The 15,536-nt window shown below is 60.9% G+C and overlaps 1 protein-coding gene across 2 annotated transcripts; it reads right to left on the reverse strand.

The window, feature by feature from the left end:
- Window positions 1-6,140: 6,140 nt before the first annotated feature.
- On the reverse strand, window positions 6,141-14,683 carry PDCD1 (programmed cell death 1). Of its 2 annotated transcripts, XM_065880638.1 has the most exons (5): window positions 14,608-14,683; window positions 7,880-8,239; window positions 7,364-7,525; window positions 6,677-6,711; window positions 6,141-6,374 (listed from the first exon to the last, which is right to left on the reverse strand). In XM_065880638.1, the coding sequence occupies exons 1-5, from the start codon at window positions 14,681-14,683 to the stop codon at window positions 6,141-6,143; spliced, it is 867 nt and encodes a 288-aa protein (XP_065736710.1). The 2 variants fall into 2 exon arrangements, with proteins under 2 accessions (XP_065736710.1, XP_065736708.1); XM_065880636.1 differs by lacking the exon at window positions 6,677-6,711 and having other exon boundaries at window positions 6,141-6,415; window positions 7,361-7,525.
- Window positions 14,684-15,536: the final 853 nt, after the last annotated feature.

Here is a 15,536-nt window from a genome sequence, read left to right on the forward strand (position 1 = left end):
CACCAGGGTAAAATAGTCGCATGGCTGTGGTCCTGCCGCTGACCACCCGAGTGCAGCAGTGCTTGGCCGGGCCGCGTGCCCTGCGGGCGAGGCTCGTCGCTGTGGTCTGGTGTGGCTCACGGCCACTTCCCTCACCCCAATGCCCCCAGCTGCAAACCTCCATCCTGGGGTCCATTTCCTGCGGAGTCCAGACAACAACACAGATGCCTTTCAAGACTCACATCCTAGCTCATGCTTTCTTAGTAACTGCACGATGTGTTCTAGAGCATCGACGTACATGGGCCGCCCAGCATTTCCTTGCTGGGGACACTCAGATGGCTTCTATTATTATTATTATTGCGCTGCAACCAGAGCTGCAGTGCACATCTTTTAACATCTGTCTTTACAAACCAAGACCGATTTCCACAGGATGGATTCTCAACTGTGGGGTGACAGCACAAATCTCGGCAGTGTTTTATTCTAGTAGATAACAGCAGACTATTCTCTTAAAAGGAGCAGTGATTCACAAGCTATCCATACAAGTGAGAAGGCTGTTTTCTTGCACGCTGTTTGCCTTTTTCCTTTTTCCAGTTTGATGGGTGCACGGCGGCCCGTCCTGCCCTCCCCAGGTGACCGTGAGCTTGTGCTTACACCTGTCCTGGTGTGGACCCACAGGGGAGGGGCGTGGGGGGGTTGGCCAGGGTCCTTCCCGGGCAGTGTCTGTAACAGGGAAGAAGGGAGAGGTTCTGTGCGCTCAGAGCGGCACCGAGAATAAAACTGTGATGAACGTGGGCTGGGGCGGGGCCGTGGTCTTCTTTAGTCTGCAAACCCTGTGCCATCTCTCAAGAGTGTTTGGAAGGTGGGAAGGAGGGAGGCTGCCCACAGAGCTATTTTTAGATGAGATTAACATTTAAATCCGCAGACTTTGAGTAAAGCACGTTATCCTTTATAACGTGGGGGCCTCCCCCAACCAGTTGAAGGCCTTATGAGAAAAGGCTGAGCTTCCCTGAGGAAGAGGGGATTCTGCCCTTGACAGCTCAGATTCCAGCCGCACCTCAGCTCGCCCGGCTCTCCAGCCTCTCTGACTTGCCACAGCTGTGGCCATGACCATTCTCTACCCCAGCCCCATTTTCATCTTCCTAAACTGACACTGTCCCCACTGAACACTAACTTCGCAACCCCTCTCCCCAGCTGTTGACACCCTCCATTCTACTCTCTGTATGATTTGACTACCTAAGTGCCTCTTATAAGGGAATCATAGGTGTCCATCCCCTTGTGTCTGGCTTATTTCACGACCGTCGTGTCCCTAAGGTTCATTCACAGTGCAGCATGACTCAGAATTTCCTTCCTTTTTGGGGCTGAATAAACTCTGTCGTACGGACGGACCACACTCTGTTTATCCTGCATCAGTTGATGGGCGCGGGTTGCTTCCATCTTGTGGCTATACTGTGAATAATGCTGCTATGAATGTGTATGGACAGAATTTTTAAAATTAATTAGTTAAGGTTTTAAATGGCTGAATAATAGCATTTGATAGTATATTTTCGGAATTCAGACTGAGATAAAAACAGAAAACAATCATGGATTTTGCCGCCGTGAGTCGGTGGGACGCTGGTACGCGCGTGCCTGAGGCCCCGCCCCCCGCCCTCAGGCCCCGCCCTCAGGCCATGCCCTTGGGCCAGCCCCATTTTGCCCAAAGGACCAACAGGAGCTGAGTCTAGAGGCGCTACGACCCCCACTGGGACCCCTGGCTGGGAGAAGTCAAAACGGCTGGGGGGCTCTTAGATGTGGCTCTGTGCCCACCGGGCAGGCCACCGGGGGCCGGCGCCCCTCGGGGCGGATGTGAGGCTGGGCGCCATCTGCCTGGACGTGTGGGTGCCTTGGCCCAGAGCCTCTTCCCGCCCGAGGGCCCAGCAGCCGAGCGCCTTGTGATGCTCAGATAACGGGGCCCGAGAAGCAGGGCTTTGGGGAGGTGACACATCTTTCCCCTAAAGTGGCTCTCAGAGGCGGCCCTGACCTGCGGCAAGCCCATGGCACCCCAAACCGCGGGAGGCAAGGGCTGTGGGGAGCCCCCGCCACCCCTGCCCACCCAAGTCGTGGGCTCAGGAGCCAGGAACACAGGCCACCCCCCAGCGGATGGGGCAGCCCGACCGGGTCGAGGTACAGGACCCCCGGGAAGGGTCCCCTGCACCGCCTTGGTCACTCACAGGGGGGTCCCCACATTCTGAAGTCTCCAAACACTCAGGAACCTCACTCAGACCATAGGGGCATCCGTCCACATCAGACCACCAATCCACAAGGGCTGAGAGCCCAGGCGCCGCACGGCAGGCCCGCTTCCCTGTTCCCAAGGCTGGGCTCACTTTGAGACCTGAGTCCCTCTGCTGCCAGGAGGCCTTGGCCACAGCGCCCCCCTCCCATCCCACAGGCTTGTGGGACCTCGGACTCCTATGGTGAGGTGTCTGGCCACCCCCACTTCCCAGCACAGCAGCCAGGGACCGGGAGGGCACAGGTGGCCCGAGGGGGTGTTCCGCTGGGCAGAGGGGCTGCCAGGGTGGGGCTCGCCTAGGGAGCACCTGGAACCTGGTGGGCTGCCGGGGTCTCAGGCTGGGAGCAGGGAGCCCTGAGACCCGCCCTCCCCCTCTCCCCCCTCCCCGACGCTGTGGCTCCGTGAGATGCACAGAGGCTGATGCAGAGACTGACCCGCTGGAACGGGTGTGGGCGGGGGGTGGGCGCGACGCCCCACCAGGCCGGTGACACACGCGGCTGGGGCAGAGCAGGGGAACGGAAAAAGTGAGAGGCGACAGGCGGCAGGTGGCAGGGGCCGCCTTACGGGAAGGCGGATGCAAAGTGCTGAGTGTCGCTCTCGGTCTCACTTCTTATCTGAGCGCGGCTGCCAGGGCGGCCGGCACTGCCAGCACACCTGAGGCCACTTCCTTCCCTCCCTGATCTTTCATCTTAAAAAATTTTTTCCAGTATCAGTGTGAGCTCGTGGTCTTTTAAACTTGCTCAGAGTGTGTGAATCAATTAGATTTTTCATGTTAATTTTGGCAGTTTTGATGCTCAGATTGCCCCCTTGTCTCTTGACCGGACCCCAACCTGGTTCCGTGCTCCGGGGCCGAGTGTCTCCATCCCTCCTGCACACACCTGAGGGCTGGCGGCCGCCCAGGAGCCAGTTCACCCAGAGTCCGGGCGGGGCCCCCGCTCCTGCCACCCCAGGGCCTCCCTACCTTCAGCCATCAGGTCCAGCACAGCGAACCCCGTGTGCTTCCTGTTTCCGCCAGTGCCCCGGGGAGGTGTTGCACAGGTGGGGCTCAGGAGTGAAGGGCAAACGCTCCACTAAGTGCTAAAGCAGCCGCTTCCCAGCATCCTCGCCCAGGGTGTAGTCAAGCTTTCCGAGTTGGCTGGTGAATAGGTGTGGCTGTTCAGTTCGTCTGCAGTTTCCTTATTTTGAGTGAAAATAAGCATCCTTTCCCTGTTTAAGGGACATGTGTGCATACAACATGTGGGAGGCGTGTGCGTGAACAGTCCATCATTTCTCTGGCTCGCTTTTCCATTGCAACTCTGACCTTGCTGTCCCCCCGACTTTAGACCTGTCTATAATTGGAGCACTAGCCTTCTGCGTGATATTGCAAATTCCTTCCCCAGTCTGCTCGTGATGATGTTTTTGCTGTGCTACAGGGTTTTCCCCAAGTTACACAGCTGAATTTCCCCATCTTCTCTTCCATGGCACCTAGGGTGAGCCGGCATCCCTGTGAAGTTCTGGTAGGTTTTTCTCCTGTGTCTCATAGGGTTGGGATTGATGCAAGCACAGGGTAGGAGGGACGTATCTACCTTACTATACTATACTTTCCAAATAGCTGTGCTGTCCCAGCACCACCTAGGAAGTCTATGGTTCCCCACTCATTGGCTCTCTTCCTGCCTTTTCATATGCTAACGCCACTGTTTTAATGATCATCAGCACTAGATCTGATAAAGCTGCTCTTCTTTCACTTTCCTTTCCTGGTTTTCTTGGCTGTTACTTGCCTGTTTATTTTTCCAGATGAACTTTACGGTTGCAGAAATGTGGGTTTTTACAGGGATCGTATTAAATTTGTAGAATTAGGAAGAACTGATGTCTCGATGGCGTCGAGGCATCCTCCCCAGATCACCAGGCCACGCCGGTACTCTGCTCTCCTCCTGCGGGTTCGTGCTTTTCTCACTAAATCTACGCCTTGGACACGCAAGCTTTTCTGTTGCTATCATAGGCGGAATATTCGCTATCACTTTTTCTTCTAAGTGGTTACCGTTGGATGTACGGAAGCCATTTATTTCGGGATGTTAATTTTACAGCTGCTCCTGGACTAGATTTTCCTGTTGCCATAGCAGTTTCCCCACAGAACCTCCTGGGTTTTCCAGGCACAAAAGCCCGCGTCGTCTGCAAAATTTGCCAGCAGTGTTCCCTCCAGTGTCCCAGACCCGGTGACTCTCCCTCTGCGTGGAACAGTCTCCAGGATGGCAGGCACAGGGTGTGGGCTCGAGGGCTGAGGAGCTGGTGGGGGTTGCTGTGCTCCCAGCACCTGCGGGTTTGGACGAGGCTCACTGCCGGGGGTGGGGTGGGGGCAAGGTTGGGGGTGTCTGTCACGGTAGTCAGGGACAAGAGCCGATGACCTGTGTGGTGGCAGTGCATCCCCTCCCTGGGGGACTGAACCATCTCCAGTTTGTAGAGGGGAAGGGACTGGGTTTCCCCACAGATGCCAGCCCCCCAGCAGCCTGGCACCTGCTCACTCATAGTCTGCGGCAGCCCACTCGCTTGCCTGCCCGCTCCATCCCCCCGCCGGCCTGGTGTGGGACACGTGGGGCTGGGGCAGGACATTCAGGCACAGCTGCTCAGTTGGGGACGTCCTGTGCCAGGTTCAGGGGACCCAGGGGCGTGGAGCCCGGAAAGGGCTTCTGGGGGGGCGGTACCCGGTGGCCCCCTGAAGTCGGAGGGGTTTCAGGCTGTGGGCGTGAGTGTGGTGGGGACGGAGAGGAGGGGCCTTGAAGGGCCAGTGTGTTTCTGGGATAGTGAGGGCCAGGCCGGGCAGGCTGGCGCATCCTCCTTCTTCAGGCCGGTGTCCAATGAGTGAGCAGGAAAACTCGGCGCCCTTTTTTTTTTTTTTTTCCGCGGTACGCGGGCCTCTCACTGTTGTGGCCTCTCCCGCCGCGGAGCACAGGCTCCGGACGCGCAGGCTCAGCGGCCATGGCTCACGGGCCCAGCCGCTCCGCGGCATGTGGTATCTTCCCGGACCGGGGACACGAACCTGTGTCCCCTGCATTGGCAGGCGGACTCTCAACAACTGCGCCACCAGGGAAGCCCTCAGCGCCTTTCTTAGAGCTTTCATCACTCTTTAATTACAGTGTAACAGAGCAAGGAAGTGTGCGTGGACCCCTAGAAGGGACACGTGCCTCAGAGTCCCCCACATCCAGCTGCCCCGGACGTTGTGTGCAGGCCACGGGTAGTGGCGGCTCCGTCGGAGGGGTCCCTGCCGAGGGGGCCCCGCACCTGCCCCAGTGCCCTGGAGGGAGCCCGGCGGAGGCCCCTTTAAGTAGCACTGTGAATGGGCGCCAAGGAGAAGTGGGGATACACGGGGGACACCAGGGCCCCCAAGATGGCCTAGGCGGCGTGACTCCAGCTCCGCCAGCTCCCCTTCATTGCCTGTTTCCTGGGCTGCATGACGGGCCTGGGCACACGTGAGGGTGGAGGGGCCCCACCGCTGCCAGGAGCTCTCTTCCAGGCCTGGGGGAACACGAGGCCCCAGGGGAGTCCTGACCTTGTGCATTTCCCCGTGCGCCCCACGAGGGATCCGTGCTGGACCTACCAGGCCTGCTCCAAGGCGGAGTCTCCAACCGGGACCCGCGGGCCCCTATGTCCAGGCACCAGGCCCTCCTGGGAGGTAGCTGGCGTGTGTAGGAGGGAGGCTCTGTCCAGCTCAGCCTGAGCCTGGGTCTGGAGTCCGGGGTGAGGCTCCTTCCCCTGCCCATGGAGCCGGGCAGGGCTGGCAGGTGCTGGCAGGGGTGGGCGTGGTCACCCTTGGACAGGCTCACCTCCTGGGCGGCCCTACCACTCTGTGCTCTTCTAGGGAAGGTGTCCCCCTGGCTCTTGGCGGAGGGTCTGAAGGACTCGGGCCAGCCGAGGAAGCCGGTCAGAGGGGCCAGGAGCAGTGCCCGTCCTCAGTCCTCAGAGGCCGGGGCCCCTGCGGGCTGTCTGCGGAAGCCCTGCGGCTTGGGGAGCCCGGCCTGCCCGGGAAGACGATGGTGGCGTACTCGGTCTGCTCCGGGACACAGGGGGCCGGGGGCTCCGGGGTCTTCTCTCGCCACTGGAAGTCCAGCTCCCCGTAGTCCACGGTGCACGCAGGCCCGGTGGAGGAGCCCTCCTTCTTGGGGAGAGAGGGAGGGACGGGTCGTCGGTCTCCGAGGGGCCGACACGTGCGCGCGCGCGCGCGCGCGCGCACACACACACACACACACACACACACACACACACACACACACACACAAACGCGCGCGCACAGCAGGGCAGGGCTGGCCACCCAACCTCAGACACGCAGCGGTGGCGCGCGAGGGGCGTGGCTGCTCTGAGGCCGCCCACCCCGGGCAGTCGCCCCGCCCCCGGCAGTCGCCCCGCCCCCCCACGGAGGTGCGGCCGCGGCGACGGCACAGCCAAGGGAAGGACGCTCACCGGAGGCTGGTCTTCGCTCCTGCGCGCGCAGCCCTCTGCAGAGAAGCACACGAGTCAGGGAGCCCCGAGGCCCTGCTGTCGTGGCGGGGGTCTCAGGGGTCCCTGGGAAAGGACCTGGGTTGTCTGGTCCCCAGGGGCCCGCCTGGCTTCCAGGCCTCACGTGCGGCCCAGCCCAGTGCCCAGCGCCCGCTCGGCTGCCGCAGCACACACAGCGGGCGCATCATCAGTGATCCCCGCACGTTCTCAAAAATATTTAAAGGCGGAAAGAGCGATTCCCTGGAGCGATGACCTCTCACAGGGGCTTTGCTCTCAGTTGGGCTGCACCCCTACCCCACTCAAGAGGTAGGGTGTCCTCAGCGGTCTCCAGGCGGTGGGGCAAAGCCGGGGGCTCCAGGCCTGCGGTGGCTGTGGCTTTCACCTTGGGCGCCCAGCGGTTAATAGAGCTTTCAGTGTCCTGCAGCCTGAGGTGCAGCCTGAGGTGCCTCAGCCTTGCGGGGGGGCTGCCCTCCCCACTCCCCTGCCTCACACCCCTCCTGAGAGCAGGCACAGGGGTTGTGAGGGGACCACAGACCCTGGGAAGCCCAGTCTGGCCCCTCCCTGTGGGGGGACACGGAGGGGGTAGGAGTAGGGGAGGGGTGAAGGGAGGGAGACTGGGGGCTGCGCCTGTGGGGACTGGCGCGGCCTTACCCCGAGTGGCCCAGAGGAAGACGGCTGCCAGGACCCAGGTCAGCAGCAGCAGCAGCAGAGTTCCCAGCAGGACGCTTGTGACGCTGGCGACCAGGCCCTGTAACTGGCCTTCGGGCCTGGGTGGGGGGCTGGGGCGCTCTGTGGGCAGCTCCAGGACTCCCTCTGCAGGGGCAACAGGACGGGAGTCAGAGCCGGGGACCCAGGGCCCTGCCCTCTGCGAGTCCTAGACCTGCACTGACCAGTCTCGCCCAGGCCTGCACCCCGGCACAGCTTCCGAGCACGAGCTCATCCTGAGAGGCGCCCGCCACCGGCCTCTCCCTCAAGGACAGGTGGGTCTGGGGGTGCTTCCAGTCACGCAGAGCCAGGGCCGTGGGTCGCCGTGGTCCTGGGTGTGGGACGGAGCCCTGGAATGGAGCCTGGCAACCCCTGCCCACGATGCCCCATGGCTGAGGCTGCTCCTGCTGGCTGCCCAGACCCCGCCCCGCTCACCCCTGCCCTCGGGTCTGACGCCCTCACCTGTCACCGTGAGCTCCGCAGGCCGGCTCTCGTTGATCTGCGTCTTGGGGGGCAGGTAGATGGCCCCGCAGAAGTAGACGCCGCTGTCATTGCGCTGGGCGGCCATGACGCTCATGTGGAAGTGTCGCCCGCCGGGCAGCGGCGTGACGTGGAAGCGCCGGTCCCGGCCAGGCTGGCTGCGGTCCTCGGGGAAGGCGGCCAGCTTGTCCGTCTGGTTGCTGGGGCTCATGCGGTACCAGTTGAGGACGAAGTGCTCGGGCTTGCTGGAGAAGCTGCAGGTGAAGGTGGCGTTCGCTCCCTCGGGCACAGTGAGCCGGGCCGGGGAGAAGGTGAGGGGGCTCCAGGGCCTGCTGGGGGCATCTGAGGGGTGGAGAGAGGAGCAGTGGGCGGGTGTGCGGAAGGGGTATGGGGACCGCCCACCAGACCCTCCCCGCCCACTCTCCCAGGGCCTGTCTGATGGGAAGGTTGTGCAGTGCTTCTGGGGACGGGTGCTCTCCTCTCACGGGCCGCTCCGGGGTGGGACTGAGACCTGGGGCCAGGCTGCGATCTGGCTCTGACCTCCAGGCCCTCGCTTTTCCCCCTCCGCAGTGGTGGTTTAAGGGCCTTCACCCTCTCCCTCCTTGAGTCCCAGTTGCCAGTCCCCCGCAGGCCTGACCCGCACGCTCCCTGCGCAGGGGGAGGGGGAGGGTAACTGGGAGGCCGGGCTGGGCTGGTGCGGGCGTCCCACGGAGAACCCAGCCCCGTCAGGCTCCAGCTCAGGACCAGCTCAGAGCTGGGAGCGCCCCCTCCACTCTCCCTGTGGGCACTGCTGACTGGGCGTGCCACGACTGGGGACTGGTGCCCAGAGGCCAGCCGGGCCATCGCCCCAGACAAGGCCAGCCGTTGCCTGCCAGGCCCCACCTGGGGATGCCCCGCCACGTGCAGGGGCCCGCCTCGCCGACACACACACGCAGCTCACGTTGGCACACGCACGCACGGGTGTGCACGCCCTCACACCCAGCTCGCTGGCTGGAGGGTTGGGGGTGGGGCAGCACCCCACACAGAGTCCAGGCTGACGTGATGGCCCGGGTCGCAGGGAGGGGCCCCGGGTGGGACCCACATGTGGCCAAACCCACACCCGGTGCTTTAGCCCCTGCGGACGGCTCATGCTGGGAGCTTGCGCAGTGGCCCCTGATATGCACACAGGGGCAGGCCTGAGGCTGCCCCCCCAAGACCCAGCCCCCCTCAGCCCCCTGCCCGCTCCTCCAGGCCGGGGGAACCCAGCCCCTGTGGAGGGGCAGCTCTGTGCAGGACTGGCGGTTGTCTTCGCATCTCTGTGGAGGCCCGTCCCACTGGCAAGGAGGGGCGGGGGCAGCGGGGAGGCCGGGGCGGCCTGAGGGCGGCCGGGCCTCCCCGCTCAGCCAGGCCCACTGCCCCGCGGGGCCCGCATCTGCTCCCCCGCCACCGCCCTGCCGCCGCTTCGGTACGAGCTGGACACAGATTTGGTCAAAGTCGCGCGGTGGCGATGGTGCACCGGATCCAAGAGCCCTGCTCTGCACAAGGCCCTTGGGCACCCCCCACCCCCGGGCTCCCACCCGCAGCGAGCCCGCATCTGGGTCCGGAGACCCAGGACGCCTCACAGGTACACCAGGAGCCCCTGTTCTGGGTGGTGCCCTCCAGACTGTGCTCCCAGCCGTCCTGTGTCCACGCCACCCCCCCTTTCCCACCTGCCAAGGCCTCGAGTGAGCCCCCTGGGGAAGCCTCCCTTCCTGCACAGGCCCCTCCATCAGGGCCCCCATGAACGCCTGTGGGGACCTTTGCTGACGAGCCCTGCATGGACGGGGGCCCTGCTCGTCTTCAGTGCAGGCCCTCACCACCACCCCCATCCGCCAGCCTGAACTGGTGGCCATTTGAGTCTCTTGTCTACCTGCTTGCTCTCTGTGGGACTCTCACAGAATCTGGACCTGAGTAGCTGGGACCCTGGGCTACGTAGGTCCCTGGCCTGGTTCTCTGCATGGCTTCCCTGCTGCCCCTCAGACCCCTCCCCCAGCACAGCCCTACCTGGATGCCTGTTCCCCCCCCGTCCCCCCGGACCCTCACAGTGTGGGCAGAGGCAGGGGCTGGATGCAGCTGCTGGGGGGCCGGCCTGGGACACAGGTCAAGGGCAGTGTCCGCGGGGTAGTGTGGGAGGGGGCAGCCCATCACCCAGGGCCGCTCGGGAGCCAACACTGACCAGGAAGCACCCGCCTCCCCAAAGGCACAGGGTGCCTGGCTGTCAGGGGCTCCCGGCGGCCCGGCCAGCGTGCAGGGCCACAGGGGGGACCCTCACGGGGCACTCAGAGGCCCCCCCAGATGGAGAAAGATGGGTTCCCTGGAACGAGAGCCCAGAAGCATCACGGGAAGCAGAGCAGAGGGAGTGTGGGGCCGGAGACCTCAGGGCTGAGATGGCGCTGGGAACAGGCGGGAGAGCCAGGTGGGGCCTGGGCTCCTGTATTACCCACATCCCTCTACATCAGCCTTGGCCTGGGATGCTGCTAACAGAGCTTCTTCCCGAGTCCTGGGGTCTCCCTTTATCCCTGCAGGATGAATGTCTATGCATCTTTTCTTATGTTGTTTGAGTAATTGAAAATTTAAATGTTGTCTATTTATGTAATAATGGAATGTCAGTGAGGGGTCTCCAGGCTTGTTTTTCTGTTTGGGGAGTGGGTTGAGGAGAGAGCCGCTGAGCCTCAGCAGGGTCAGGAGGGAGAGACCCTGGGGGGGTGCCTGGGTGTGGGGCACACTGTGAGCACCAAGGTGGCACCGGCCCGGCTCCCGTGGATGGAGGCCTGGCATGGGCTCAGGGCGGCCTTAGAGACCACATTTCACAGCTACCATCTAACACCTGATTTAGGCAACACCCACCTGTGGGTGCTGAAAGCATTGCCCAGCGGACTGCTGGGTCCCTACCTCAGGTCTCTGATTCATCCCGAAGGGAGAAGAGCACCTTCCTCCCACCACTACCGTGCTTTGCAGTGGACCCAGAGGGAGCGACCCCGTACGACGGATCTCCGATGGGTGCCCCAAGAAGGACCATCGTGTCTATGACACACACCCAGGTGGCAGGTGCTTGCACACCTGGCCTGGCTCCTTCAGGAATGCCAGCAGCGGCAACAAAAGCAGACACAGACAGGTGGGGCTACATCAAGCTAAAAAGCTTCTGCACAGCAAAGGACACCATCAAAAAATGAAAAGGCAGCATAGTGAATGGGAGAAAATACTTGCAAATCATATATCTGATAAGGGGTTGATATCCAAAGTATATAAAAAACTCTTACAACTTAATAGCAAAAAACCAAACAATCTGATTAAAAAGTGGGCAGAGGACCTGAAGAGACATTTTTCCAAAGAAGACATGCTGATGGCCAACAGACACATGAAAAGAGAGATGCTCAACATCACTGATCATCAGGGAAATGCAAGTAAAAACCACAATGAGGTATCACCTCACGCCCGTCGGAATGGCCTCGTCAAGAAGTCTAGAGATAACAAGTGGTGAAGAAGACGTGGAGAAAAGGGAATGGAAACTGGCACAGATGCTGTTGGAACACTACGGAGGTTCCTTAAAAACTAAACACAGGGGCTTCCCTGGTGGCGCAGTGGTTGAGAGTCCGCCTGCCAATGCAGGGGACACGGGTTCGTGCCCCGGTCCGGGAAGATCCCACATGCCGCGGAGCGGCTGGGCCCGTGAGCCATGGCCGCTGAGCCTGCGCGTCCGGAGCCAGTGCTCCGCAACGGGAGAGGCCACAGCAGTGAGAGGCCCACGTAACGCAAAAAAAAAAAACAAACAAAAAAAACTAAACACAGAACTACCATGTGATCCAGCAATTTCACTTCTTAGTATTGTCTGAAGAAAATGAAAACACTAATTTAAAAGATACATACACCCCAATGTTCACTGCAGCACTATTCACAATTGCCGAGATATGGAAGCGACCTCAGTGCCCATCGACAGAGGAATGGATAAAGAAGATGTGGTATATATACAATGGAATACTACTCAGCCATAAAAGAGAATGAAATCTTGCCACTTGAGACAGCTTGGATGGACCTAGAGAATATTTGTCTTTCTCTGCCTGAAGTAAGTCAGGCAGAGAAAGACAAATACTGTATGATTTCACTTATATGTGGAATCTAAAAAAAAACCCAAAAAACAAAACGAGACAAAAACTGAGCTCATGGATACAGAGAACAGATCGGCAGTTTCCAGAGGTAGGGGCTGGGGAAATGGGTGAAGGTGGTCAAAAGGTACAAACTTCCAGGCATAAAATAAATAAGTCCTTGGGGTGTGACGTGCGGCATGGTGACTAGAGCTAATAATTCTGTGTTGCGTATTTGAAAGTAGCTAGGAAAGTGGATCTGGATAGTTCTTTTCACAAGAAAAAAATCTGGTAACTGTATATGGTGATGATATTAGCTGGGCCTATTGAGGTGACCATTTTGGAATATATACAAATACAAATACACTGTGTGCCTGAAACTAATATAATGCTATGCCGATTACACCTCAAAAACTCCTAATTCTGAGGATTTCCATATCTAAAATAAAATTGAGGTTTGATTAAAAACAAGCAAACAAACAAAAATGCCTGCTGTAGGTCAGAGGAGGCTGAGGACAGTGGCGTCCGGCTGAAGCTGAGGGTCTGGACTCGGCTCCGTCAGGGAAAGAGTCCAGCCAGACGGCAGGCTCGGGACGCAAGGGCATCTGATCTGTGGGACTGCGTCAGCCACCATCCCGGGCATTAGGAGAGTCTGTGACTAACGCTCAGGTGACCAGCGGTGCACGGATGGAGAGGGCTGTGGGCTGCGCCGGCCCCCAAATACCCGCGTTCAGCAGCACCCCGGAATGTGACCTTATTGGGAACAGGGTCTTTGCTGATGTGATCCACTGAGATGAGGTGTGGGGTTGGCGGCCCCTAACCCGACACGACCGTGTCCTTACTGGGGAAAAGGGGACGCGTGGACAGCTCCACACACGGGAGGACGCCGTGTGACACGGAGCAGAGCTGGGGTGACGTGTCCACAGGCCGAGGGACACCAAGCATCGTCACCACCGCCTGCAGCTGGGAGAGGCCTGGAACCACGTCTTACTCGCAGCCTGGGGAGGAAGGGACCCCGTGACACCGAGGTCCGACTTCCAGCCTCCAGAACCGCCGGCCCATAAGCTTCTGTGGTTCCAGCCGCCCGCCTGGTGTGGGAGTTTGCTACGGCAGCCCCCGCAAACTAACACAGAAAGCCAATGTGCCAGGGTTACCAAATTGAAGACTCTGGGTGAGGGTGTTCACTGCTGTGTTTCGGTAACTTTTCTGTATCTTTCAAATATTTTTCAAGTTTGTACGTTGAAAAAATTAACACATATCTGACTTAAAAAAATGTGTCATAGACTGGGCCAGACAGTTCTTATAAGATCGAATTCTCATGACGCTATAAAGCAGGCATTATTATCAGCAAACTGCAGGTGGGAAAACCGCAGCTCAGAGAGGTTAAGGGACCTGCCTGAGGGCACAAAGCTCACCAGTGTCGGCTTCAGTTGGAACTCAAGGCCGGCCCCTTTCACGTTTTGATCTTCCCCTGCTTTGGGAAGGGGCCCTGGTGGGGAGTGGGTGGCGAGGGCAAGTCACAGCGCCCCCCGAACCCCCGGGCCTCAGTTCCTCCTCCCGGGATGACACGCACCCTGTCTCCACCCGCACCCCGTCTCCACCGCATGCCATGACTGGGCTCCGCAAGCCTCCCCACAGGGCACCTTTTGGCCACAGGCTCTTGGACCACTGACTGCAGCCGTGAGTTTCCTCCGTCCATCCTGAGAGTGAGGCCAGGTGTGGGGAAAAAGCAGGGCGACCTGGGCGCTGAGCAGGTGCTGAGTAGGCCCGGCTGGGCAGAGACAACTGAGGGCCTCTGGGCACAGAATCCAAGACTGGCAGCCAGTGGGGATCAGGCAGCCTCACCTCGGCTTGGCCCTTCTAGGGCCCTTGACCCCTGAGCCCAGCGAGGTCTAGAGGACAGGCCCTGGGTCTGGCTGGGGAACCCTTCCCATCAGGGCAGCACTGGGCACAGTGGATGAGGGCAGGGCAGCCAGGAGGGGCCTCTCCCTGACCACCGCTTTGGCCATGGGCCTGCAGGGCCTGCCTAGGGGACAGCCCGTACTGAGGGGCTTGGGGCCGGGACCCTCTCCAGAACCTGCTGTGGATGCTCCCGGATGTGCCCGGGCGCTGTGCTCCAGGGCATCTCGTCCAGAGGCCCAGGTGGGGGTCATCCCAGGCCTACGATGGGATGGGTCTTTACTGGAACTGTTGCGCTTTTGACATAATTGGAGAAACATCTCCAGGCCACCCAGCCTGTGCCCTCATGGAAGCAGTCAGTCCCTTCCCCCCAGGAAAACACAAGTGGGGCCGAGGTCTGGGGCTCTGGCCGCCCAGCCCTTTCATCCTACGGAGAGGGCCATGAGCTTGCCCATCCCTCGGGACTCCCAGGAAGAGCTGGGATACTCCTGCCTGCTCACAAGCAAGGAAGGGACTCACCACCAGGTGAGGGGAGTGGGTTAGGAGCCAGAGCCCAGAGAGGGCCCTTCACCTGCCCAAAGCCACACAGCGCCCTGTCAGGGGCCGTGCTGGGCCTCAGGCACCTGGTTCCCCCCACACCCCCGCCAGAGACTGAGAACCGGAGGTCTTTGCCCAGTCTGACGCCCCGCCACCCAGCCCCGACCCACATACCTAGGAGCCATCCTGGCTGCCAGCCCAGCTGCAGCACGGCCCAGACGAGTGGCCACAGTGCCCGCGGGGTCCCCATGCCCGGAGCGCCAGCCCGCCCGGCATGCTGTCTCCTCCACTGCTTGCAGAAGTGCAGGAGGAAAGGAACGTGTCCGGGTCAGGTCGCAGGGCCACGCCCCAAGTCCCTGCTCCCCCTTCCTCCTACTGCCCTTGGGCAGGGAGCTGGTGGGAGGGAGAGAGATGCTTTGCACAGAGACGAGGTGAGAGAGAGGGAAAGAGAAACAGAGAGACGGAGGCAGGTGGAGGGGGAGGTGGGTTTGGCCCCCTTCCTCCCACTGTGGGGGAGGGGCGCCTCCATCCCGGGCACTTCTTTTCTCTGTGTTTGTTGTTGACTCTTCCGGAGGCTGTGGGTCCGCTGGGAGGGGGTGCAGGGTCTTCTCTGCTCCCCTTCCCCAGCTGTCCCTCTGCCCTCTCTGGACTTAGGTCCCTGGAGCCTCAGTGTTTGGAGCACCACGCTCTGCCACTGCTGGGCAAGGCCTCTACCGCCCGCCCCCGCCACCCCGAGGGCTGTGGGCAGTGGTCACACTGCTGCCCCCAGTGGGCAGTGAGGGTCTGGGGCCTTTCCTCCAGGCCCACCTAAGACCCTTTCCCTTTTGTCCTACCCAGGGGCCCCTCCCTGCCCCCATGGTGGCCCTGCTAGCCCTGTGCTGAGGGGCGTCGGGGCTGGGGGCGGCCGCGTTTCCAGATCTTTCCACTATCAGCAGCTTCCTGAGCCCCTCCAGTGCTGGGGCTTGATGGGTAATGCAGACCTCACCTTCCAGGACTGACTTGCCTCAGGCTGGGGGAGGTCCTGGGGTCCGTGACCCCCCCCGCCCCCCCCCCGCCCCCCCCCCCCCCCGCCCCACACAGCCGGAACATTTGTGAAGTGATTG

This window comes from Phocoena phocoena, chromosome 7 (genome assembly GCF_963924675.1).
Source record: "Phocoena phocoena chromosome 7, mPhoPho1.1, whole genome shotgun sequence".
NCBI classification, from domain to species: Eukaryota; Metazoa; Chordata; class Mammalia; order Artiodactyla; family Phocoenidae; genus Phocoena; species Phocoena phocoena.